The 27946-nt window shown below is 41.4% G+C and overlaps 1 protein-coding gene across 4 annotated transcripts; it reads left to right on the forward strand.

The window, feature by feature from the left end:
* The first annotated feature begins 3781 nt into the window (after positions 1-3781).
* Thumpd3 (THUMP domain containing 3) lies at positions 3782-26345 on the forward strand. Of its 4 annotated transcripts, none has more exons than XM_041637386.1 (10): positions 3782-3828; positions 4883-5171; positions 7374-7451; positions 12081-12554; positions 16349-16479; positions 19872-19941; positions 22753-22868; positions 24472-24582; positions 25169-25292; positions 25760-26345. In XM_041637386.1, exons 1-10 carry the CDS (start codon positions 3791-3793, stop codon positions 25910-25912), a joined length of 1584 nt encoding a protein of 527 aa, XP_041493320.1. In that variant the 5' UTR covers positions 3782-3790; the 3' UTR covers positions 25913-26345. The 4 variants fall into 4 exon arrangements, with proteins under 4 accessions (XP_041493320.1, XP_041493326.1, XP_041493334.1 ...); XM_041637392.1 differs by having other exon boundaries at positions 3793-3862; XM_041637400.1 differs by having other exon boundaries at positions 3826-3889.
* The last annotated feature ends 1601 nt before the right edge of the window (positions 26346-27946 follow it).

Raw genomic sequence — 27946 nt, forward strand, 5'->3', positions numbered from 1 at the left:
TTTTTCAGCATATTATTGATCCCTATTGTTACTGTATATTGTTTACCATGTTGTCTTTTTCATTAGAATATAAATGCAGACACCTAATGATCTCTCCCTTGCCTCCACTGCTGCATACCCAGAGCCTAAAAGAATATCTGACATATAATGCATGATCAATATAATCTGTTGCCTAAACTGACAGGCCCAGCATATGACTGGTGGAACCTTACTAGACAGTATAAAGACAAACACAAGATAAACATGAGATGACACTAACAGACCCAGAGACTATCTCTTCAGTATTTTAATCCGTCATCATTGCAAGGTCTCTGTTAATGCTGGGTTGTCTCTACTACCTCCTCATCTTTCATAACTGGAAGGTGGGCTGTAGATTCACAGCCTATTAAAAGTCTTTTACAATCCTAAAGTAAAATAAATAAGCAAATGAAGTTGGGTGAGAGGCAGAGGCAGGTGGATCTGTGAGGCCAGCCTGCTTGGTCTAAAAGAGCTAGTTCCAGGACAGGGACCAAAGCTACCCAGAGAAACTTTCCTTCAAAAAAATAATAAGCAAATGAACATATTTTTAGAAGAAACAAACAACACAAAAGCCTTTTACACAGAACATTATGATTAGAATTTAGTAATCGTGTCTTATTTTCACTCTGAATTTGTGTGTGTGTACACAAGCCATAGCTCCACCAATACTGAAGGTCAGAGGACACCTGCGGCAGCTGGTTCTCTCCCCACACCATGCGAGTCTGGAGGACTGAACTCAGATATCAGGCATGGTGACTGAACCCCCACCTGCTGAGCCATCTCACCAGCCAGTTAAGAACATCATTTTATCATGTGGTTGGCAATACGTTAATCTCATGGAAGTCTCCCCACAATTCTAGGAGGAAAGAATAAGTTTGCATATGAAGAAACCGTAGGTGAATTTCACATAAGATCCAACTTCCTCCATCCATATAAACTTGCTATTTTATTAAAATGTGTAATTCAGTGTCTTAGTATATTTATGATGGTGTGTAACTTATCTTTACTACGTAATTGCTCATGAGAACATGCTCATCCCCAGAAAACCCAATGACCTTTGCTTATCACCTCCATTTCCCCTCATAACCATAAGCAACACTAATCTGCTTTCAGACTCTACATAGTCACCTTTTCTAGACACTGAAAATAAACGAAATTGCACTGTGGTTTTTCTGTGATATCTCTCTCTCGCGCGCGCGCGCGCGTGTGTGTGCGTGTGTGTGTGTGTGTGTGGACTGGAACTATAGCCTCTACAAACTTTACATTTGAAGAGGAATATAAGTTACAAACTTGCCATTTGAAGAGGTATATACCTTACTGTTCATTTACAGTTCCCTAATGATCAGTGTATCGACCATCATCTCACTTACTTATTGATCATTTGCGTATCTTTTTGGAAAGCTCTGATGCAAGTCCTCTGATGCAAGCAAAAGAGAAGTTACAAAGACCCTAGAAGCAAAAGGAGCCTCTTTCTCAAGAGCTGAGAATCACAAATTCAAAAACAATTAGCAACTGCTTGAGCCTTTTCTCCTTTCCCACCTATAAACCTATAATTTTCTAGGATTCCCATCAGAAACTCCAATTATAGTAAAGAGCATGTCCTAACTCCTTGTACGATACTTGCGGCTTCTGGTTTATCAGATTGTAATCCCATCCAAGGCACTTCCGAAACATCCTATAATCTCATTTATGAAAAATAAAAAGGAATAAGCTTTTCTTTTTATTTGATATGTAACTTCAGAGCCACTAAGAGTTAAGTTACTCATAACTCCTAGGCCTAAAATCTATGCTAAAACTGTATTTAATAAGGTGTGTTACTTTTTGAGAAGCTGATACCCATGCTCTTGGGTGAGCTTTACTTTTCCCTTGAATGTGTCTATCCCCCCTGCCCAAAGGGTTCCCTGGCTGTCCTGGAACTCACTCTGTAGACCAAGATGGCCTCAAATTCACAGAAATCCACCTGCCTCTGCCTCCCAAGTGCTGAGATTAGGGCATACACTACCACCTCCGGGCTTTTTTCTTCTCTCTCCTTAAACATTTATTTATCAGGGTGGGGCCCTCATGTCACACATGTGGAAGTCAGGGGCAACCTGTGGGAGTCTGTTCTTCTAGCATGTGGGTTCTGGGGATGGAATTTAGATGGTCAGGCTTGGTGGCAGACACATTTTACCTACTGAGCCATCTGTCATAAACTACAACATGATTTATACTGGCCGGTCCCAAACTTTTTCCTGCATCCAAGCCTAGAATCTGGTTTTACCTTATTCATTGTTCCTGCTGATAGGGACAGTGTGGCACCATGTCTCTGTTGTTGGTGCAGTCACTAAAACCTTAACTAAAAAAAAAATTAGTTGGAGGCGGGGAGGGGGGCCCCCAGGGAGGGTGTATGTACATATCGTTCATGTGGTGTCACAGTATCCTTGGAGGCCAGACTGGAGTGTGCGAGTCCCTGGAACTGAAATTACAGGCAGGCAGGCATTTGTGAGTGGCCTTATATGGGTGGGTGCTGGGAACAAAACTTGAACCTTTTGGAAAGGCAGGAGTTAAACACTGAGTCCTCTCTCCAGCACCTTGCTTTAAAATCAAAAACAAAACAAAACAAATCAGTTGTCTCCTTTTGTTGAATTTCCTTTTTAAAATGATGTGTTTGAACCGGGTGGTGGTGGCACACACCTTTAATCCTAGCAGAGACCGGTGGATCTCTGTGGGTTCGAGGTCAGGCTGGTCTACAGAGCAAGTTCCAGGAGAGACTCCAAAGCTACACAGAGAAACCCCATCTCCTAAAAACAAAAATATTTCATTTGGGGCTACTGAGACGTTTTAGAGGGCTGATACTCGCTGCCAATCCTGGTGACCTGAGTTGGATCACTAGGACCCACGTGGTGGAAGAACCAGTTCCTGCAAATTGTCCTCTGACCTCAGGTGTGGCACATATGCTCTCACCCCATACACAGGAAATAAACCAACTAAATTATAAAATGTAACCTTTGAAATATAAAGAAAAAACATGAAATACACAATAGTGTAGTAACAGTCAACATAAAAATGCAATATAAAAACTACAGACAAGGCTGTGGGCTATTTTCTAATTACAGCCCAGCTTGATTGCCCTTTGCAGAAACCAAGCAACATACTCTACTCATATTTAATCCCAGCACTCCGGAGGCATAGGCAGCGGCAGTAGATTTCTGTGAGTTCCAGGCCAGCCTGGTCTACATAGCAAGTTCCAGACCAGCCAGGGCTACATATAGATTCCCATCTCAAAAATAAATTCTGCCGGGCAGTGGTGGCGCAGATCCTTATTCCCAGCACCCGGGAGGCAGAGACAGGAGGATCTCTGTGAGTTCGAGGGCAGCATGGTCTACAGAGCGAGTTCCAGGACAGGCTCCAAAGTTAAGAGAAACCCTGTCTCGAAAAATCTAAAAAAATAAAATTAAATAAATTCCAAGCAAAAACTTCCATGCAAGAAGGATGGTGACAGATAATCTCTTTAGTTCTAGTTCCTCTCACTTTAAAACGGTAATCAAGTCATAGTCCCATGCTTGACGCAAAAAACTTAGGAAAGACAGAGCAGCTAACGCAACGTCAGCTACGGCTACGCCCTCCACAGAGGTTACCTCGGGACAGGTGACCCGCCGGCAGTCCTTCCTGTTCCGGTTCAGAACGCAGCCAACCGCGCACAGCTTTATGCGCACACTCCTCTCAAAACCAGCCCACCCCGAGCGCGGGAGAGCCGTGACCCCAAGGTCTGACTTCCGTTTCCGGGGAGGCAATGCGGCTTCCGGCGGCGTGCCCCGAGCGTGCTCGCAGGTGCGGCCGCCGGAAGGGTCTGTGCTTGCAGCCGGTAACTGGCCCGGGTGGGAGTGGCCGGGTAGGCGGGATGGAGGGAGGGCGGCGGCGGTGACTTAGTGTCAGTCGGGGCCGGGACGGAGCCTCTGGCTTCTGGCTGGGCTTCATCGAGGGTGGGAGTGGGAGACCAACTTCCCTTCCAGTCTGAGCCACCTATCAAACTCTCCAACCTGTAGAAGGTGGAGGTCTTTAAACGACGGCGAACAGGGACACGGTGGTTATCTCTGTAGCCTGTCCTTGGTACAGCAAAGGGACGGCAAATGTGTTACTTAAGTTACAACTCCTTTGTAAATCAATTGGGAGGTATGGGACTTCCATCACGGTAACCTTTCTTCAGCCCCTTCAATCGACACAAACTTACCGGAAGTTTGTTTTATTAACTTCAGATATTTCCAAGACTGGATGCACATCATTGAATCTCAGCGTCATCTTGTAGCGAGCTTTCAGATCTTTGTATTTTAGATAGGGAAAGTTGAGTTAATCTTTGTTAAATTCACACTGCTCGCGGGACTAGAAGGAGGAAAGTAGACACCCCACCCACACATTAAAATGTTTGGTCCTGTGTTATTCTCATTAAAATCTTCCAACTTTGAGAAAGATTCGTTTCCAGCTTGAGGCTGTGCAGGATTAACTTGCTTTAGGGTCATTTGGACCTGGGAGTGTGGGAGGCAAGAATTCAAACTCTCAGAATCGCCAAAGCCTGACATTCTGAACTGGCAGCCGGAAGGACAAGATGGGAGGATTTCTGTTTTTATGTTAACAAGTAATAGTTGTAAGATGGTGCTTGCCAGCACAGGTGACCCCCAAACCAAACACTGCACGCCGTGGAAATGCTTTGTGTCCTTTCCTCTTACGTGCCCATATATTGCTTGTTTAATCATGCCTCACTGCCTGCAATCCATGCCCTTATTTATACTACAGTTTTAATTCTAGTACATACATTTGAAATAGGAAAATAGACTGGGATTTATTTATGTTTTGTTTTTGATTTTCCTTTTCTGTATTGCCTGTAAAGAGGCGTTAGGCCTTTTAGAAACATTTCCGCCATGTCTGACACTCAAGAAGCTACCAACCAACTCCTGGATATGAACCTTCTTGAGGAGAGCGAGAAGCCTGTGCCCGCAATGAAAGGTGGCATCAGAAGTGAGTCTGAGCATCTCCAGGTCACTATTGGAGCCACTGTACCCACTGGCTTTGAGCCAACAGCTGCAGATGAAGTGAGAGAGAAACTGAAGTCACCATGCAGAATCAGCAAAGACCGGGGCAAGATATATTTTGACATTGCAGTGGAAAGTCTGGCTCAGGTTTGAACAAGATGGTGTTTAAATTAGTCTCTTAACTTCTTGGGTTTTTTGTTTCGTTTTGATTTTTGTTTTTTTGCTTTTTGTTTTTTCGAGATAGGGTTTCTCTGTAGCTTTGGAGCCTGTCCTGGAACTAGCTCTTGTAGACCAGGCTGGCTAAAACTCACAGAGATCTGCCTGTCTCAGCCTCCCAAGTGCTGGGATTAAAAGGCATGTGATACTACTGCCGGGCTAACTTGATAGTTTGTTTTGTTTTGTTTTGTTTTGTTTTCAAGACAGGGTTTCTCTGTAGCTTTGGAGCTGATCCTGGAACTTGTTCTGTAGACCAGGCTGGTCTTGAACTCACAGAGATCCGCCTGCCTCTGCCTCCTGAGTGCTGGGATTAAAGATATGCACCACCAACACCCAGCTACACTTGGTTATTTTTTGGTTACTTTTCTAGTTTGTAGACTCCCTTGGGAGTCCTTTGCTTTGGTCTGCTCAAAGTATCAGAGTTTTCTGTTGGTATACTGATTTGTGAAATTGACTGTATGTTTTAGTGTACAGTTAATGTTTATAATGTCATTATAATGTATATTCAGCTTAGTACATTTTAGTGTGAGTTTTACTCTGGTGTAGAAGTGATCATAGCATTTCCTGATGATTGATCACCAAAATGAAATATACATGACTGTCTATGACACATTTACTTTAGCAGAAGTTGGGTAAGTACGAAAGCAGAGGTTTTCCATTTCATCTGTATCAGAGGCATTCTTGATCAAAAGTAATTACGCATTACCGCAGGTGAGAAGTAGAGGCCAGAACTGACATCCAGTGTAACAAAAGCTACACGATTTCTCAGTACCTCACAAGAGACATGGGCATATATTATTGTCTGGAGTTTTTGTTGTTGTTGTTTTTGGTTTTGTTTTTTAGCTTGCCAGTGTATCCCAAGCTTATAGTAGGCACCCACAAATATTTGTAGTATTTGTTGGTACACAGGTATTTGGTTGATGCCCTCAGCAGTTTTGTGAAGATTGGGCACTATTACTCTTTTAATCATTAGGTTTAAGAAGAAAGGTAGCTTGTCTTCAGTAACTCAGTCATCAGAAAACAAGAGCTTAAACACCGGGCTGGAGAGATGGCTCAGAGGTTAAGAGCATTGCCTGCTCTTCCAAAGGTCCTGAGTTCAATTCCCAGCAACCACATGGTGGCTCACAACCATCTATAATGGGGGTCTGGTGCCCTCTGCTGGCCTGCAGGCATGCACACAGACAGAATATTGTATACATAATAAATAAATAAATAAATAAATAAATAAAGAGAAAGAAAGAGCTTAAACCCCATGTGGTTTTTTGGGGAGGTAGAAGGTTGAAACAGAGTCTCAGGTAGCCAAGGTTAGCCTAACTTCACTACACAGCTGAAGGTGACTTTGAACTCCTGTTCCCCCATGCTCTGCCTCTAGAGTGCTGGGACTACAGGCTTGCACTTGTACATCCAGCTTTCAAATCCCACGCTCTTTGCCACTGCAGTACACAACATACCACTGCAAGCCATGACAAGTCTGATTGATAAAGCCCATGTATTATGTTTTTCCCTTCTCCAAACCAGTGTTGTTGCCTGCATAACTTTATCTCACCAGCCCTGTCTCTGGAGAAAATCAGGAACTGATGAGCAACCAAAGAGTGGAACCTTGAGGATGGGGAAATTTTTCTCTTCTCCAAACTGGTGTCATTGCCTCTTTGACACTTCAAACTATCTCACTGGCCCTCTCTCCTGGTAAAAGCAGAAACTGATAGGTTACCGAAGAAATGGATGGGAAAATTCTTAAATATAAAATACATTTATGAACTGGGTGGTGGTGTTGCACACCTTTAATCCCAGCATTTCCGAGGCACAGGGAGGCAGATCTCTGAGTTCAAGGCCAGCCTGGTCTACATAGCAAATTCCAGGCCAGCCAGGCCTATGTAGAGAAATCCTGTCTCAAAACAACAACAAAAATATAGATATGAGGTGCTTTAAAACTATGCCGACAATCCCGGTACTGGAAGACTAAGGGGAATTATGAGCTTGAGGCAACCCAGAACAATCTAGCAACACCCTATCTCAAAACAACATTTTTGTACCTTTTCCTCTTTTTTTCTTTTTTAATCTTTAACTGTAGATAGCTGTGTTATTCAAAAGTATTTACAGAAATTTGTTTCTAACATTGGTTTTCTTCTCTAGGTTCATTGTCTGAGATCCGTTGATAACTTGTTTGTGGTTGTTCAGGAATTTAAGGATTACCAGTTCAAAAATACAAAGGTGAGCTGTTGGAGCGTGGCAGCTGACTCTGTCATCCCTCCCAAAGAGCTTGTTTTCTCTTGTTTACTACCTACCTGTTGGTAGCTTTGCTGTTGGTTCGTTTACAATGGTAAGAACAAGACAAGAGCCTTGCACATACCAAATACGTGATCACAACAAGTCCATTAAAATTCAGAAATCTCTTGACACCCATCTCAAAAGCTGCTTTTAAAGGTCAGTGTTTTTAAAAAGTCTGAAATTATAGGAGGAAAAGTTGACTGGAGAGACTTCGATTAGCTTGACCTATAGTACATATAATTTAAAACTAGAATTGCTTCCAGCACTTGAACAAAAGAGAGCATAAGTAGCATTACTGCCCCATTTTGCTTTGGTCCTGCTTTAGCTTCGTGTTTTGAAGTGAAGCCAAAGCAACATTTAATACCCTTCCAGTCGTTAGGACAACAGCTTTGTCTCCAGCCACTGTTTATCATCTGACTCTTAAATATTCTGCTGCTGTTTAATCTGAAGGTTGGAAATAGGTCTCAGTTACACTTTTAGGTTTTTCCCTACATCTCTTTCTGGCCAGGTTTCCAGAATCAAGTGCTTAAAACTTTTTCTGTCAATGTTATTATATTAATGTCTAATTTAGAGATAATCTTTCTTAAAAGAACTGAGGTATGCTGTCTAATTTTCTGGTCTTTATTAATTTTCCAGATTATTTTGGATAGCCAAAGTATTCCTAAATCAATCAGACTGATCTGGGGGAGAAAGGGAGCTTAATGATAAAGCACTTCTTAGAGCCAAGTAAAAAATTTAAATAGCAACAAAAAGGCTAAGGGAACCAGCAGCCTAAAAAAAAATTCAGACAGCTCTAAAAGAATATCCCCTGAAAATAGCTCAAAATCTTATTACCTACAAAAATAACTTCCAACACTTAGAAACACTGATATCATAATCCTTTGGATTCATTTCTTTCTTTAGTGCTGCCCTTGGGGTTGATCCCTGACCTTTGCGTCCTAAGTGAGCACTCCCACTGAACTACATCCCCACCCTCTTGAGACTTCTTGTAGCTACTACCAACTGAGTGAAAACTAAAAAGAAAAAAAAGGAGCAATCTTTTGAAAAGTTATGCTGCTAAGTATTTGAGAATTTTGAAGGTCAGTTTTATGCATGAATAAATGTTATTGGGCATTAGAAAAAAATTTGTCTTAAATTCTCTTGCCTTTAAATTGTCAGGATAGTATTAAATTTATTAAATGTTTAGATTTTTATCATCTTAAAATTTGTATCGTTGAGGAAGTCCTGATATCTAATTAGAGGTGAATTTGGTTGTTGTATAGATGTACATGAGCTAACCTTTAGAGTTGCTTTGGAAATCAGTATGAGAAGGGTTCTTGAGAGCAAAGGAGATCACTGTTGGAAAAGCACCTACTGCCCAAGCACAAGGACTCAAGTTCAGTCCCTGGTGCTGGCATAAAAGCCAGGCACGGCAGTGTATAGCTGTTACCCCATTGCTGAGGGATAGGAAAGAGTACCCCAGTCTCTTTAGCCAACCAACCTAGCTGAAAGATCCTGTCTCTTTCTTTGTTTAATAGATTTTTTTGAGACAGGAATTCTCTGTGTAGCCCTGGCAGTTCTGTAACCTGCTCTGTAGACCTTACTGACCTTGAACTCAGAGGTCTGCTTGGAGATCAGGGATTAAAGGCACGCGTTTACCACACCTGGCTCTTGTGCTATGTTTTAAAATAGTTTAGCACTTTTATATATGTATTCTAGCAATTAGTTTTATAAATACAACTTGGTATTATCTATCTAATCTACCATTTCCATCTACTTTTTTTATATCTCTGCTATTGTTGCAGATGAAATTATCATGTTTTCCCTATTTCCACTCCATTCTGATTTTAGTGTTTAACTTCCTCAGTGTTGGACCTGTAAGTATACTTTATCAGCTTGTGCTCTGTCCTTTGACCTCTAAGTATAAGAGATGAGGGTTGTAGCAATCTTAAATTACTTCTCTTTCCTATTATGTGCTGATGTGTAATTTTGCTTCTGTTTATAGTCACAATCCACACTTTGTTTTTTAGTCTTAAAGCTAATGAATAAAGGTGTATTTCTTTTCTTCTTCTTTTTTTGAAGGATGAGTTTTTTTTCTGTAGCCCAGGCTAGGCTTGCATTTGAAGAGATTCTCCTGGGATTGTTAGGATAAGCCCCTATATCCTGGCTGTCTTATTATTTTTAATGCCCCGAGTTGAGGGATGTTTATTTTCTATGTTCTGTTAGCTGAAGTATAAACAAGTCGTCTTCCTTTCTAGAAAAAGCGTGGTAGTCAGTGTTCATTTTCTTCTAGCAATAAATGTTGTGAAGAGTCTTGATAAATATTTCTCCCTTACTGCTTTCTTGTTTTTGTGTGATGATGTTCAACTCTTTAAACTCTGTAAACTCCTTCCATCTCCTGGTGACTCACCTCATTTCCTTTCTGCTTCTAAGTCTGCTTAATTTGGATGTCATTGTCTTTTTTTTTTTCTTTTTTCTGACTTTAAATAATATTTCTTAATGCTGTTCTGTGGTGACTTCTTCCTCTGCTATTTTTTCCCTGTTTTGTTTCCTTTCCCTGCATCCTTTTGTTTACTTCCTAAGCTCTGTGTTGAGAAGTTTTGAACTTCCTCACACATGAATGAGGCAGTTCCTCTCTGACCTTTGTAAGGGAGTCCCAAGGGTGAGACCCTGAGGGTTTTCCAGAACAAGAGCTGTCCCCAAACTGACTGGGGATAAACAAGTCTTTTCTTCCTTCCTTTTTTCTCTTTTATTGTTTTATTGAAGTATAAATTTTATTCCACTGAATGAATTGTCTTAATCTTTACTTCCTCTCTGGCCTCATGGGAACAGAGGCTTTGGAGTTCATCAAGCAAAACACACTTAACTCTTTTTTATTTATTTATTTTTTTTTTGTTTTTCTTTTTTTTTTTTTTTTTTTTGGTTTTTCGAGACAGGGTTTCTCTGTGGTTTTGGAGCCTGTCCTGGAACTAGCTATTGTAGACCAGGCTGGCCTCGAACTCACAGAGATCCGCCTGCCTCTGCCTCCTGAGTGCTGGGATTAAAGGCGTGCCCCACCACCGCCCGGCTTTTTTTTGTTTTTTCGAGACAGGGTTTCTCTGTAGCTTTGGTGCCAATCCCAGAACTAACTCTTGTAGACCAGGCTGGCCTCGAACTCCCAGAGATCCGCCTGCCTCTGCGTCCCGAGTGCTGGGATTAAAGGCGTGCGCCACCACCGCCCGGCCACACTTAACTCTTATCAATGAACTGTAGACAAAAATACTTGAAAAAGTAGCATGCTGACTGCTAGATTGGAGTATAAAATGTGACTGAGAAACAGATTATTTCATTTCCTAAAGGTTTTGTTCAGAAACAGAATCTCACTGCATCCTGGCCTGGAAAGGACTTGATAGACATGGCTGGCCTCAAGTTCTCCGTGATCCAGCTGTCTCTGTCTGGGATTAAAGGTGTGCACCGCCACACCTGGCTTCTGGAGCTTTAAGTCGTTTAAACATCTATACTGTAGTTGTTTATATAGGTTCTACAGCTCTGTTCGGCTAGTGTTTGCTCTGTTGGATAGCAGTCTTCTGTACTTGGAATTTCAGTATCATCAGTCACTACTTTGTTGTTTACTCCTGCAGTACTAGCAGTTGAATTTAGGACCCTGTACTCTGTACCACTGAGTGATATCCCTGACCCTCTTACTTTTATTTTGAGGTAAGGTGTTAATAAGTTATCTTGGCTGGCCTTTAACCTACTCTGTAGCTCAGGAAAGCCTGAACTTGCAACTTTGCCTCAGGTTCCTTAGTAGCTGGAATTACAGACCTGTGCCAATAAACCCACCCTGGCAGCTGTATATTAACCACCCTTTATATGCCTCTGCTGTTGTAGGTGTGTGGCCTATAGCAAAGGTCAAGGTAATTTGGGTCTTTCCACCATACACTTACAGGAGTGGCCTTGCTAGTAAACAGTACATAAACCTAGTAACTATAGATCATGCTTAGTACTGTAGTCAAACTGGAAGAGAAGAATTTGACAGGGCAGGTACCACCAAATTTATTTCTTAAAAATAACCATATGAGCCAGGTGTGGTAGTGCACACTTTAATCCCAGCACTTTAGCAGCCAGAGGCAGGTGGAGCTCTGTGAGTTCTAGGCCAGCACAGTCTACAGAGCCTATTCAAGGACATATTTCACAATAGCCAGGACTATAGAGAAGAGACCCTATAACAAAAAGATAATCATGCTGTTTACAAATCTGGACAGATGACATTTTTAAACCTCTATAATCTTGTTCAAATTCAGAACATCTGAAAGGAAGCCTTAAACTGGTTGTCTTCTACCCGTCTACTGCTGTCCTCCCGTCCCCACAGGCATTCCTCGGTGCTGTGTCTGACCTGCCTTCTCTATTGCCCTTTAGTAGCGTGATGTTTCTATATCCTTGCTCATCATTTACACTGGGACTTCCTTAATTGCAGGCATTATTTTCCCCTTTGTTTCTGCACTCCCACCCCTCATCATAAGGACTCGGAGCTGTATGTAAAAAAAGTGGGCATCTATTTGTTCAGTTAAATTGGTGAGAAATGAAAGGGCTTCATTCTCCATTTCTTTGCAGGAAGAAGTTCTAAAGGACTTTGAAGAATTGGCTGGAAAGCTCCCATGGTCTGACCCTTTAAAAGTCTGGCAGATTAACACCAGTTTCAAGAAGAAGAAAGCAAAGCGCAGAAAGGCAAGTCAGAGTGCAGATCAAGAGAAGGCCAGCTGTGGCCAAGGAGACAAAGCAGAAGAGAAAGGCGGTAAGAAGCTTTCCAGCAGCACTTCAGAATCACATATCTTGGACTATTATGAAAATCCAGCCATCAAAGAAGAAATATCAACCTTAGTGGGCGATGTCTTGGCATTTTGCAAAGATGAGACTGGTGAATGCCTAAGAGAAGAAACTGAGCCACAAGTCCAAAAGTTTAGAGTCACCTGCAACAGAGCAGGAGAGAAACATTGCTTTACCTCAAATGAGGCTGCGAGGGATTTTGGGGGTTCTGTTCAAGAGTATTTTAAGTGGAAAGCTGATATGACCAACTTCGATGTAGAGGTGGGTATTAGTGTTGACTGATCATTATGGCTGTAATGGGGCAGGGAAAATGGCTCAGTGGGTAAAGCGCTTGCTGAGCAAGCATGAGAACCTGCGTTTGGATCCCTAGCACCCACACAAAAGCCGAAAACGAATGTGTGCATGTTAACTCTAGCACTGAGAGGTAAACAGGCAACACCATAGAGCTTGTTCGGCAGTCCAACCGAAACAAGACCCAGGTTCAGTGAGAGACCCTGTCTCAAAAATAAGGTAGGATAGTAAAAAGACACTCAGTGTAAAATGGTTTCCGCACACTCACACACAGAAGAGAAAACAGGTTCTCATATATCTGTAGAATTTCCAGACTAACCTAGTAAAGGGACAGTAAAACAGTGGCCACAGAGCTAGGAGGATGTAGTTAGGAATAGCGTGGCCTATGGAGGGATAGGTATAGACTGAAATTTTTACTCTGAAACTCTAGAATTGGACAAGATTATCTCTTTGAGCCTCTGTTTGCAGTGGAGCCAATAATAGTATATACCTTGAAGGTCTATACTACAGAAGCCAAACGAAATAATGACTTAAAGAGTTTGGTATAGTATATTGGTATATGCTAAGTGCTCAATGGACAGGTGGTCAGAACTCAAGTAATGGCGGCACGCGCCTTTAATCCTAGCACTCAGGAGGGAGAGCATCTTTTGTGAGTTCAAGGCAGGCCTGGTCTACCTAGTGAGTTCTGGGACAGCTAGGACTATGTAGAGAGCCCGCCTTGAAAGCCCCTCAGGTGTGCACTGTCTCTGTCTCTGAACTCGGCATCACCATGTCCAGTAGAAGATGAGTCCTTTTTATAAATTGTGCTGGACTCAGACCCAGGACCTAGTACATAGTAGACAAACACTCCGCTTCCAGGACCTTGTACATAGTAGACAAACACTCCGCTTCCAGGACCTTGTACATAGTAGACAAACACTCCGCTTCCAGGACCTTGTACATAGTAGACAAACACTCCTCGGTATCTACACAGTCCTCTAATTTTTAAGCTAGGAATTTTCTACATTATGTGGACTTCTAGATTGTATATTTACCTAAAACTTACTTTTATCTTAATTGCAGAGTTTTGCTGCTAAATCATATTGGAATCTAATTTTCAGACCCTCAAGTCTGGGTTTAGGGCTTAATCCTCAAATGAAACCAGCTCTGCTTTTTAAAGTCGGCTAGGTTCTCAAAACCCAATGCCTCCTGCTAGCTTGATTACCTTGTGACTACTGGGTGACTAATGTGCATAATAGTAATTTGAGTTCCTTACATTTCTGGTGCCTCATATAGGTCCCTAGCAGTTGACATTTTACCAAGAAGTCAATTTCTGTTGCTTTTGGGTTACTTAAATCTGGGGCATGTCACTTTCTTTGTAACTTTTCTTTAAAAACATGTCAGACTAGTACAATTCCCCATTCCATACTCCCTTACACAGCTGCCATGAGAGTGAATAGGCTGAAGAAGAGCCATGTCCAGAAACTAGCACAGTCACACAGAGAACAAATCATGGAGCTACACTGCCTGGGTTAAATTGTAACTCGGGCCCTTGTGCAAAGGGCACATGAACTGCTGTCTCTGTGTCCTAGGCTCGGAGGGGCTCATAGGAAATGAGGCCATGCGAGGAAGATGTGTAGAGCAGGGCCGTGCATGCTGGAGTGTCAGCTCTTGACTGCTGATGCTGACAAATCTGTGATGAGGACATTCTAGGGAAGATTAGGGAACAGTTTTATCTTCATAGAATATTTTTGAGTTAGGAAAACTAGGACAAAGACAGTCACTAGACATTATATAAAAATACTAAGAAAACCATAGCTAATAAAGCAAACATGTCAGTGTCAGCTCTGGAGAAAGGTGTGTTCGAGAGTCTGCTGCGGAAGAGGGCTTGTTGCACTTGCATATGTTTGAAGCCTTCCCAAAAATTGGAGTAATTAAAAAAAATAAATGTAGTTAAGTGTGGTAGCATATGCCTTTGACTGAGGAGACAGATGGGCAGATCTCAAATTTGAAAGCTGGTCTGGTCTATATAGTGAGTTCCAGGACAGCAAGAATGCATAGTGAAACCCTGTCTTGTTTGTTTATTTTTTCATTTTTCCCCTTCTTGGTTTTTTGAGACAGGGTTTCTTTGTAACACTGACTGTTTAAGAACTCACTCTGTAAACCTAGCTGGCCTCGAATTCAGAGATCTACCTGCTTCTGCCTCCCAAGTGCTGGGATTAAAGTTGGATGCTAACACTGCCCAGTGAAATCCTGTCTTAAACAAAATAAAAGAACAATAACACACACTCACACACACACACATACTGATATTTTAAAGCCATGTCATGAAAATATGTTAATATAATAAAAACTAGGAGATAATCTAATGATAGCCAGTTTGTATATAAATAGAGTAAAAAGAACATATTTTAAAATTAAATCAAAATAGAATATACATAAATATATGTGTATATATTTTATTTTTGTGAAATTCAAAAATGATACAACTAATTTATAATAGTAGTGGTCAGATTAATGATCACCCTGCATGTTGACCAGGAAGGAAACAAAGGGAGCCGTCTAAAGGGTACTGTATATAGGGCAAGCTCCCTGAAACATATATATCATTAGGATTTACATACCTCCAGGCTCATGAAATGGCTCAGTGGGTAGTCAGACTTGTCACCAAGGCTGCTGACCTGAGTTCAATTCCTAGGACACATGGTGGATGTTGTCCTCTGGTTTCCACACTCAGGCCATGTACGCACACATACACATAAATAAATAAATGAATGTCATGCACTTTATAGTAAGCATGCGAAGCGTAACTCAGAAAGTTTGTGTGGGCTGGAGGGATGGCTCAGTGGTTAAAAGAATTGGCTGCTCTTTCAGTGGGTACAGGTTTAATTCCCAACGTCCACATGGCAGGCAACTCACAATTGTCTGTAGCTCTAGTTCCCGAGGTCTTCATAGACACCAAGTGTGTATATGATGCACAGATACACGTTCAAGCAAAATACTCATACATAAGAAATAATTTTTTTTTTTTTTTTTTGAGACAGGGTTTCTCTGTAACTTTGAAGCCTGTCCTGGAACTAGCTCTTATAGACCAGGCTGGCCTCGAACTCACAGAGATCTGCCTACCTCTGCCTCCCGAGTGCTGGGATTAAAGGCACGTGCCACCCCAGCCCAGCAAAAATAAAAAATTTCTAAATTGAAAGTTTTTGTGCATGGTGGTTGTATATGTCCAAGCCACACCTGACTTTTCTGTGGGTACTGGGGATCCAAACTCAGGTCTTCATAATTACAAGTACTCTCTCCACTGAGTCATTTCCCCAGCCCTGTATAAGAAAGTTGTTTTGTTTCTGTTTTATCTTTAAACTTCAAAAAGTCTTAATGAGGTAGACATCTATCTCGTACTTGTGATCCCAGCATTTATGAGGCAGAGGCATGAAGATTTTGCGTTCAATACAGCTAATTTACATAAGAAATTCAAGCCAGTCTTGACTCTGAAATCCCGTTTTATTTTATTTTTTTAAATTATTTATTTTGTTGTTGTTTTGTTTCAGACTGTGTCTCTTTATCTACTCCTGGCTGTTCTGGAACTCACTATGTAAGCTAGGCTGGCCTTGAACTCAAGAGAGCTCCACTGCCTCTGCCTCCCAGGTGCTGGGATTAAAGCACTTGGAAGGCAACACCACACCCAGCAAAGGCCCTGCTTTAAAATTAAAAAAAAAAAAAAATCTTGGCAATAAGTGCAGTTTGAAGAATGCCAACTATTTCTTTTATCAAATTTAATGTAGGTTCTCCTGAACATCCATGATAATGAAGTCATTGTTGGCATTGCATTGACAGAGGAGAGTCTCCATCGCAGAAATATTACACATTTTGGACCAACAACTCTTAGGTCAACTCTTGCCTATGGGATGCTCAGGTAACAGAAGGGGATTTTCTATCTATATTGCAGTGGACACTTTGCTCTGCATCTTGCCTAAAAGCACCCATTTTCTAAAATAATATTTCTTGGTTAAGACACAAAGTTGCCTGTTTCCTCTTCAGTATTCAGTGTTGGCTTAGATGGTGTGTTAGTATTGATTATAGTGTGAGAGTCGTAGCTTCGTGTGTGTCTTCAGTTGAAAAAGGATATTCTTTTTTTTTTAATATTTATTTATTTATTTGTTATGTATGCAATATTCTATCTGTGTGTATGCCTGCGGGCCAGAAGAGGGCACCAGACCTTATTACAGATGGCTGTGAGCCACCATGTGGTTGCTGGGAATTGAACTCAGGACCTTTGGAAAAGCAGGCAATGCTCTTAACCGCTGAGCCATCTCTCCAGCCCGAAAAAGGATATTCTTTTACAGGAGATAGAGCTAGATTTGCTAGGCTTTGTGTTTATACAGTGAAGTAGACAAGGAATCCTTAAAATGTGTAAATGACTACAGAACTTGTGCTGAGTGAAGCTGTTGCAGTGCAGCACAGGCCAGCTTGGTATCGTGAGAGCTGGGATCCTAGACTCACCACTTACTGATATTTTTATATGTTACAATGGCAGCAACCCAGGGATCATCATGGGACTTTTAGAAAGGCAAGGCAAGCAACTGTTTTCTGTTGTCATTTTTCTGTTATTCCTGTTTGCTGTCTTAAATAAGAGTTTTCCCTCTCTAAACTTGATTTCAAGATTGCAAAATGTGTTTGACATGGGACTCTAAAGATTATTCATGTGCTCAATTTGGCAGTACATATACAAAAAACTAAAGCAGTTCAGAGATTAGCAGGCCCTACATAAAGATGACAGATAGATTATGTAGTTTTCTATATAAGCAAAAAAGAAAAAGAAAAAAAGATTTAGTCTGCTGGAGAGATGGCTCAGAGGTTTAAGAGCACATGCTGCAGAGGACCTGAATTTGGTTGCTAGCACTCAGGTTGGCAGACAGATGATAATGACCCACAACTCCAGCTCCAGGGGATTCAAGCCTCTGTCTTCTTGTCTACAGTTCAGCATTTGCAGGCACATATCTACCCACACAGGCACACATACACATACTTTTTTAAAAATAGAGTGGTGGGCCGGGCGGTGGTGGCGCACGCCTTTAATCCCAGCACTCGGGAGGCAGAGGCAGGCGGATCTCTGTGAGTTCGAGACCAGCCTGGTCTACAAGAGCTAGTTCCAGGACAGGCTCCAAAACCACAGAGAAACCCTGTCTCGAAAAACCAAAAAAAAAAAAAAAAATAGAGTGGTGGCTGATTGTGGGGTTGTAGAGATGGCTCAGCAGTTACTAGTTCCTGCTGTTCTCTCGGAGAACCAGAGTTCAATTCCCAGCATCTATATCTGGCAGCTTACAACTGTCTTTAATTCCAGCTCAATACCCTCTTCCAAAATCCTCTTCTGGCCTCCATGGGTACCTGTACACATGTGCATGTGTACACACGTGTGCAGTACACAGAGAGATACAAATACATACACATTGGTAAAAAAAATATTAAAAAGTTTGGTTTATGAACATTGGAGGCAGAAACAAAGATTGCCTTTTTTTATACAGTGCCTGGCATGTCCTAATGAGTCATATAAGTTTATTTCCTTCCTTTCTAGTTTTTGCTTCCTCTTTTATTCTGGTCATGTGTGAATTCATAGTTCCTCACAACTGGATATGAAGTTGATAACAGAAAATTTAAAAGAAATACTCCTAAATTTCATTCATTGAACAGACATTTATTATCTGCCTCCAGCTGTAATTATAGAAACCAGCATACAAAGATTTATTTTGGGTGCAAGTATTAAAAAGCTAAACAGAATTTAAAATGTGATGATTGGGCTGAGGAAGCAGCTCCGTACAGTTTTTGCACATAAGGGCCAAGTTTGACCTCCCAGCAGCACGTGTGCCTGTCATTCCAGTACCAGGAGCAGACACAGGAGGATCCCTAGGGCTCTCTGAGCAGCCTGTCTAACTGGATCTGTGAGCTCCAAGTTGTGAGGGACCCTTTCTCAAACACTGAGATGAAGAACAATTGAGAAAGATGCACAGCCAGGCATCTTTCTCACCACTCTGCGGGCAGAGAGGCAGGCGGATCTCTGTGAATTCAAGGCCAGCATGGTCTACAGAGTGAGTTCCAGGACAGCTAGGGCTCTGTAGAAAGATCTTCTCTCAAAAAACTAAAACCAAAGAGTGAGAGAAATGCTCAGTGTTGACCTCTGACCTTCACGTGCATGTAGGCAAACACAAATGTGTACACATGTGCACATATACACACGAAGTGATAATTATGCTGAGAACAGGGTGGTTGGGGAGATGAGCAGAAAATTATACCAAATTCACAAAAAGTCTTGAAAGCCATTTCAAGAAAGGTAGAAATTGTGGGGCTGGAAATTGGCATAGCACCATAAGAGCACTGGCTGCTCTTCCAGAGATCCTGGGTTCAATTCCTAGCACTAACATGGTGGCTCACAATTGTTTGTAACTCCACTTTCAAGGGACCTGATCCCTCTCCTGACTTTGACAGGCACTGCTCATCTGCAATCCAGATATGCATGCAGGCAAGACATCCATACACATAAAGGTTAAAAACTAAGAAGGGTAGAAACTAGATGATAGAAAACACAGGAGACTGCTTTTCTCTCATTTGAAAGCTTCTGGGCTTCTGCTCAGCTCAGCCATGCATGTGGCTGCCCACCATTTAAATATATGTACCTCCATTTGCACATGACTAGCTCACACACCCAGGGCTACTTGCTCTTTATTCCAGATTCCTAAGAGGATTTGAGTGACGTGTTTTGATCAGATGCCCAGTCATGGCCCATTAGCAATGACTGACATTACAGGCTTGCCTAAGAATCTGTCTTAGGAGGGAGATCGTTAGCATTCATGGTGCAAGATCTTAAAAAGAACATGAAAATGTTAGAACAGATGACACTTAGTGACCTGAGGATTGGTGCTACACAGAGGAGGTAAGTAACACGTGAAGTTATTCACAGTGACCTGTAGTCCTGACTGTCACCTCATACGGGGCCTAGGAAAATGTGTCTTTGCATCAGTTTGTTAAATGGTAATGGGGATGTTACAAGGATTCAGTGAAATGACACGTGTATAAAGGTAAAGCAGTTATTTTATCTTAAAGATGTTATCTCGAGAATTAAACCACATTAAGTTTGAAACCCAAAGCCTTGTACACATAGGTGAACACTGCTACTGAGTGCTAGCCATAGGCTGACTTTAGATTATAGATTGCTGCTCCTTCATGCCTGTGTCCTAACCTTTAGGAATCCCTATTGTGGAAGCCTCAGCTTTTGGCTGATCTCACATGTACTGAATTGTTTTCTCCCTCCAGGCTCTGTGAACCTAAACCTACTGATGTAATAGTGGATCCAATGTGTGGAACAGGGGCAATACCAATAGAGGTAATAATCCCTATTTATTTTTCCATATGCAAGTGATAATATCATTTATTTCAAACAGGAAGTGCCATACAACTAGATAGTCAAATTTTCTGGATGACAGAGGAGCTGAAAATGACAAACTGATAAATCCTTTTTCTATGATCGATGAGCCACTAGATTGAAGAGCAGAGGCTAACGGAAGGTATCATAAACTGGAGGAAGTTGGTTTTCCTCTCCATATAATTAGAGGTTCCTGGAGTGAACAAGTTTAGTTATGAAAAGGAGAAACCAGAGTTGTAGCTCAGTGCTGAGGTAGTTGCCTGGCATGCCACAGATCCTGGACTTGATCCCCAGCACTGCAAAACAAAACTAGAAAAACCCACCACCTATGAACATTTTTTATATTTGTTTGTTTTGAGACAGGGTCTCACTGTGTACCTGTGGCTGGCCTCCAACTCACCGAGATTTATCCATCTTTACAAGGATTAAGGCTACAAACTACCATACTCAGTCTTTTTACCTGTTTTTTCTTTTTTTAAACATTACTTTACATATTTTGGAAGTCTGACAAAGCTACATAACCAGTGCCCTGAAATAATTTTCAGAATTACTGCTTCACTCATAAAACATAAAGAAGGCACTGGGCAGCCGTGACCCACGCTTTTGATACTAGCACTTGGGAAGCAGAAACATGTAGATATCTGAGTTAGAGGTTAGCCCCTGTCTACAGAGTGAGTTCTAGAACAGTCAGGGCTACCCAAAGAAACCCTGTCTTTGAAAAACAAAACAAAAACAACAACAACAAAAAAAAAAAACCCAAAACACAAAAAAACTACAGAAGGCAAAATCAGAACTGGGAAGATTTTTTTATTCATTATGATTTTTAACCTTTTTGAGGCAGGGTCTTGGTATGTAGCACAGGCTGGCCTTGAATTCAAAGCAGTCCTCCTGCCTTAGCATCTCCCAAGTGCTGGTATTGCAGGCATGAGCCACCACACACAGTGGAAAAGGAATCTTGTATGTAGAAAACTGTTGAGATTGAATCACAACACCTGTATGTCTGTAAGTGATTGACAGGAAGGAGCTCACAGTAAAATCACTTAAAGGTTTGTGTGAAACATGGTGAAACATTCCCGACTATATCAAAACCAGTGAAAAGAAACTGCACATAAGTACCACAGATTGTGTTGAGTGGGCAGAAATGGAACGGATGAGCAAGCCCAAAGCAACCCACAGAGGGAAAAATAATCCAAAGTGTAATTAGAGAATCTTTGGTCTGACTTTGATCAGGAGTTGAGATCAAGAGAAAACCACGTGGTCTGCATGTTGTGAAGCAGACTGGTGTTGGCTGGGGAGTGACTGCTGCTGAGATCTGAACCCGAGAGCTTAGTTATGGTCAAGAGTTCTGGGAAAGCCGGGCGGTGGTGGCGCACGCCTTTAATCCCAGCACTCGGGAGGCAGAGGCAGGCGGATCTCTGTGAGTTCGAGACCAGCCTGGTCTACAAGAGCTAGTTCCAGGACAGGCTCCAAAACCACAGAGAAACCCTGTCTCGAAAAAAAACAAAAAAAAAAAAAAAAAAGAGTTCTGGGAACAAAGCTGTACTTCTCCAGCATTAAACTACGTCCTTTCTATGCAATACCAGGTGAAGTTACCATGTGTCCAGAAACATACAATAGAAACAGACATGAGAATAAAAGTGGGGGAAAAGCCAATCTGAGCCATTTCCATGTTAAAGTAGGCATGAGAGCACCATTGTAGAAAGAAGCTTTAGCTGAGAAATGATGGAAATCGTGAAGGGTCTGTGAACAGATGTGTTCAGTTTCAAATATCTGGCCTAGAATATGCTGAGATTTAGAAGTAATGTAACATGCAGCCTGAGGTAAGATATCCAAATTAGATTAAAAGTTTAAAAGAAAGATGGTTGGCAAAGATTCTTACTCATTAGAGCCATATCTCCAGTGGGTAAGAATCTCCTGAGAGACCTACTCTGTGGGTTCCTTCTGTATTCCTACCTGGCCAGTTTCAGGCATACTTGAACATTCCTTTTGTTTGCAGTCATTGTAGAATAATAGACTAGAATATGTCATCACCCTCAAGGGCCTGGGCAAATACAAAGTTAGTGCTGTATTCATGCTTGCATGTCTTCATGGCAGAAACTGTACTACTATAGTGTGTCAATGCTTGGCATTTATATTCTGCTGACATTTTTTTACTTAACTACAAAATCCTTTAAGAAACAAATGGTGGTTATCTTTTAAAGCTAAACTCTCACAATCCAAGAGTATAGGTCTAATTAGTTTGGTTAATTTTGGGGGGATGGGTTGGGGTTCTGAGACAAGGTTTCTTTATATAACAGTCCAGGCTGTCCTGGAATTTGTTTGGTATACCAGGCTGGCCTCAAACTCAGAGATCCACCTGCCTCTGCCTCCTGAGTGCTGGGATAAAAGGTGTGCACTACCACTCCCGGCAGTTTCATTAAGTTTTTAAAATCATGTTAACTTAGGGAATGTAGTCTCTTGTATGCACCAGCCTTTGCTGCGTAGTGACTGAGTAAAATAATAGACCTATGCTGAAGGAGTTGCCAGATTACGTGGAAGACAGAGTTGATAGACATAGTTAAAAGTGGGACAAGTCAGCAACAGAGGTACCCAGAGTGCTTCTGGAGCTGATATTGATGTCACAGTGGGTGACACTGGAGCTACATCTCCAGTGGGTGAAAAAGAACAGGGAAGTCCTTTCTGTTGGCTCGGTAGCCATGTTATTGAACATTGACCATAATGACTTACCCTTTAATTGTCTCTTGTGGCATACGTAACATTCTTGTCTCATAGGGTGCTACTGAGTGGTCTCACTGTTACCATATTGCTGGGGACAACAACCCACTGGCAGTGAACCGAGCAGCAAATAATATCTCATCTCTATTGACTAAGAGCCAGATTAAAGATGGGTAAGTTTAACTTCAGAGACTGCATTCCATATTTGCGAGTCACTCTCCATACTGCCTTAGAATTATCGTTCATTGCCAGTGCTTTGTGGCCTCTCTATAACTTTATGAACAATGTGAGAGACACCACCTAGCTTACTGAACATCATTTATAATTAACTACATTTTTCATTCTTTACTCCAATTTTATTTCTCCTTTTTTCTTAATTATTTTTATGTCCTTTTTCCAAATAGTACAGTACAGTATAGATTTATTATTTAGCAAAGGTCACATCCTATAACTAGGTCTTACCTTGAACTCACTGTATAGCACAGCTGGCCTCAGACTCAAGAGTTATCTTCCTGACTTTGCCTCCCAAGACTGGGATTGTAGACATGAGCTACCAAATCCAACTATTTACATTTGTAGTACATGAGTACATTCATTTTAATGTCACAAATTTGAAAATACTCTTAATATGTTTACATAGTCCATTTTAAATGACTGCACAACATTCCATCATATAGAACTATTACAATTCATTAAGCTTTTTTCTAAAATGATGTGTGTTAAGCCAGGTTGTAGTAACACCTTTAATCCCAGCACTTGGGAGGCAGAGGTAGGTGGATTGCCATGACTCTGAGATTAGCCTGGTCTACACAGTGAGTTCCAGGACAGCTGGGACTACAGAGAAAACCTATCTTGGGACTACAGAGAAAACCTATCTTGAAAAACCAAAAAAAATAAATAAAATAATGTGACGTGAAAGAAGCATGAAAGCCATTCACCTAACTTCTAGATTACCAGTGGCCCTGACTTGTGGCCTGGCCTATTTCTGTTTGTTAAGTGTGGGCCTGGGAGTGTCATGCAGCTGTGCCATGGTGCGGAGGTCAGAGGACAACCTGTGCAGTCAGTTCTCTTCTTCCTGCTCTGGGTGTCAGCCTTAGTGCCAGGCATCTTTGCCAGCTGGGCCATTTCTCTGGACATTTAAACACTTTTTTACATGTAAACTCATTTCCCCTGATGCTTTTTAAAATTGTGTGAACCCTTACATCCAGCCTTAACCATTTAGAAAGCTTGTATTTCAGTTATGGCTATATTTCTTCCTACACTACTGTAACATTTTTTTTTTTAAGAAAAATGATTTTAAAAGTTTTAAAATGCTGCAGAATTTTTTTTTACATTTATTTATTTGTGTGTGGGCACAAGAGTAGGTAGGGGTGATTGCTGGGCAGTGGTGGGGCACACCTTTAATCCCAGCACTCGGGAGGCAGAGGCAGGCAGATCTCTGTGAGTTCGGGGCCAGCTAGTTCCGGAACAGGCTCCAAAGCTACAGAGAAACCTTGCCTCAGATAGATAGATAGATAGATAGATAGATAGATAGATAGATAGATAGATAGATAGATAGATAGATAGAGATAGATAGATGGATGATAGATGGAAGATAGGTAGGTAGGTAGGTAGATAGATAGGTAGGTAGGTAGGTAGGTAGTAGGGGGTGAGAGGTCAAACCAAAGGATTTAGTTCTCTCCTTCTATGTGGGTCCCAGGTCATCGGGCTTAATGGCAAATGCCATCTCATTAGCCTGGGAGAATATATTGAAGTATCTTTCCTTTGTCTCCACAGAAAAACATACTGGGGTTTGCCCATTGATGCTGTGCAGTGGGATATATGCAACCTCCCACTGAGAACTGCTTCTGTGGATATTATTGTAACAGATATGCCATTTGGAAAAAGGTAGAATTGGGTTTTTATCTTTTTAAATGGAGTTTGATTTCACCTGTAATTTCTGTTTGTCTTCTCAGTCAGAAATATGTACCGTAATTCATTTCATCCATTGTTCCATTACATTATCCTGTTTTACATTATAGGCTGAGGAGCACGTGCTTCTTGGGACAGATTTCTCTACTCAGTGGTTTGGCTCATGTAATTTGCTTGTTGTCTTCACTAAGTTACAGTTGTAAAAATGGAAAAAAAGTACATCTGGTAGTCCCAGCAATCCAGAGGCAGAGGCAGAGGCAGAGGCAGACGGATCTCTGTGAGTTCGAGGCCAGCCTGGTCTACAAAGTGAGTTCCAGGACAGCCAGAGCTGTTACACAGAGAAATCCTGTCTCGAAAACTAAAAATCCATCACAAAAAAATGTTGAAAGAAATCTTTGAATATTTGACTAACATAGCTTCCTTTAGTGGCACAGAATGTGAAAGATCAAAGCTCTGGCCTCTAAAAGATGACTTCTTCATACCTTGGATTTTGTTCTTGTTTCATCTAAGAAACTACCCATTTACCTTTTGCAACAGTTTATACTTAACCTTTTTTTTATAGGATGGGCTCCAAGAAGAAAAATTGGAATCTATATCCAGCTTGCCTTCGGGAAATGAGCCGTGTCTGTAGACCAGGGACAGGCAGAGCTGTACTGCTTACTCAGGACAAGAAATGTTTTACCAAGGTACTGAACATGAGAGTTAAAAATCTCAGCTTAAGGTAACTTTAGGATTCTTAAAAGAAGGGTTGGGCCCTAGTGCCTGAATATGGGAAAAGCCTCAGAGCTTTGCTGGCCAGCCAGTGTAACCATTCAATGAGACCTTTCCTTACTGCACACCCCCATACACATACACCCCATACATCCCCTGCCTGTATTTGCACCAGATGTATGCCCCGTACCCTCAAAGGACAGAAGAGGGTATTGGATGGATCTCCCTAGAATTGGAGTTAATAGTTTTGAGCTGCCACATGGGTCCCAGAAACTGAACCCAGATCCTCTACAAGAACAGCAGTGCTCTTAACTTCTGGGCCAACTCTGCAGCCCATAGCCCATAGCATCACCCATAGCATTTCTTAAGTGGCAAAGATTCCAGGTTAGTTTAAAAGCAGACTGGCAGCCTAATGACTTTTATGCTTTTTTATGTGTACTAGGCATTATCTGGAATGGGACATTTGTGGCGAAAGGTCCATACGGTCTGGGTGAACATCGGGGGCCTTCATGCTGCAGTTTATCTTCTAAAACGCACAACTCAAGTCTTTATTCATCCTTCAGAACAAGATGGAGAAAGACACCCTCCTTGGTAAAAGGAAAAATGAAGAGGACTGTAGTATTTAAAGTTCCTATTGCTGGACATGCAGCATAAAGAACTTGCTTTGGAAGAAAAATAGCAGAAAAGTAACTTAGTATTACGCTTTTTTGTTAACAAGGTGAAGAAGGTAATGGTAATTCCTGAGAGGCCTACATTTCTTGGCTTCTAGGTTTGAGAACACTTCAGGCCATGTTCTGTCAGCTGTGCAGCCTACTGTTCTGTAGCCTAAATTCTTTATGACACCCTCAGAAACTAAAGCATCCCTGCAGACCTACAGTTTACCATCTGCCTTAAAATAAATACAACCAAAACAGGACATTACTAAGTAGTAGAAGCGTCAGTAGAAGTATGGGACCAACAAAGCCTAATAAAAGTAATTTTTCTTTTAGTATATGTATTACTTTTCAAAGCCCAATAAACAAATAATAAACTAATCCTGTTAGTCTTTGTGGGGGGCTAATGTGTGTTGTTATTCCTGCCTAGCTCATTGTTCAGTTGTACCAAATCCTTCCTCAGTTAGTACTTTGGGAAATGAAATAACCTCAGCCCTGCTTGAGCTTTGATAGGAAGTTATTTTGGGAGTCTGGCTTCATTCAGCTTAGATTTTCAGTATGATGTTTCTATTTAGAATAAAGGACAAAGTACTTCTTTTCTTTGAAAACAGAATCCACATTGACAGCATAGTCAGTAGCCAATTGGCTTCTTGGAACTACTCACTAGAGAATGAACTGAATGAATATTATGAAATTTGTAAAGGTTTTATGCCCTAGATGGCCATTTTTGCAATTGGCAAAATACATTATTGGTTTAACATAAACTTAAAATCCATCTTTGACAAAAGAAACCATTTAAATCTCAAAAGTAAGCTGGTCAGAGCCAGAATGTGCAAGGGTAGTTAACTATTTTCATCACCATTTACCAAGTTCCTGATATAGTATTTCCCAATGAGCATTTAATATTTACTGAACAAATCAACTAGTTTGTTGTTTTTTTGGAGACAGGGTTTCTATATGTAGCCCTGGCTGGCCTTGAACTCACAAAGATCCAACTGCCTCTGCCTCCTCAGTGCTGGGAAAGGCATGTGCCAGCACTGCCCGGCCTGAACTAGTACTTTTTATGCTAAATTCTCAACTAATACACCAGATTTTTGCTTGATTCATCACAAAAAAACCTGACTGAAGACACTGCAAATGCAGTGAGCACTGCGTCTTCATCTCTGGTTAGTAAATTGCTAGTCTGGTTACTAGAATAAAAAAAATGAACTATGAGCAGCTTCCCCCAAGTTAAGGTTTTGCCACACAGCCTGGCTGGCCTCTTCCTCCCCTCCCAGGTGTTGGGATTAAAAGCATACAGTAAATGCCAGGTGGATCTTATTTTTAAATTGTATTTGTGTGCAGGAGCCTGTGGAAGCTAGAAGCTGGAGTTAACAGGCCTAGTAGTGTGGGTGACATGGTCTGAACTTAGGCCCTTTCCCACAGCAGTCTTGGCTCCACTGCCTGTCTCATCTGCCCCCCACCCCTGCTTTTCCTTTTGCCCAGGGTAAAGTTCTTGGTGGTGAAGGTGTAACCATGTAAAATGCCAGTTCAGTTTTAGCCCAAGTTCTTAGTTCCTCTTTTGTGATCACTTAAAGTAATACACAGTCTTTTCCTCTAAAACCTGGCAGTCCAGTGTACCTAGTACCAGTCTTTTAAGGAGTCATTGTTTACCACGTACATCTTCCTAAAGAAGCCATTTCTCAAAATTTAATTCTTACCCATTCTTAAAATTTTGAAACACTATAGTCTGCATTTATGTCAGGATTTTTTTGGGGTGTGTGTGTGTGGGGGGGGTGTTGAGAATACTAACCTAAGAATTTGCAACTTTGAATTTCTGGGTTGAGGCCCAGGTAGTTTTATCTTCTAAATTCAATTGATAAGGGGATAGGCATTAGTCAGTTGGAAAGCACTCTATCATGGAGGTATTACACATCTTCCAGTAGTTTGTCCAGCTCCACTTCGCTATGACCATTAATAACTAAGTTCTTGTGTTC

This window comes from Microtus oregoni, unplaced genomic scaffold, assembly GCF_018167655.1.
Source record: "Microtus oregoni isolate MIOR12 unplaced genomic scaffold, Mior012 000002F_ref0000024, whole genome shotgun sequence".
In the NCBI taxonomy this organism is placed as follows: domain Eukaryota; kingdom Metazoa; phylum Chordata; class Mammalia; order Rodentia; family Cricetidae; genus Microtus; species Microtus oregoni.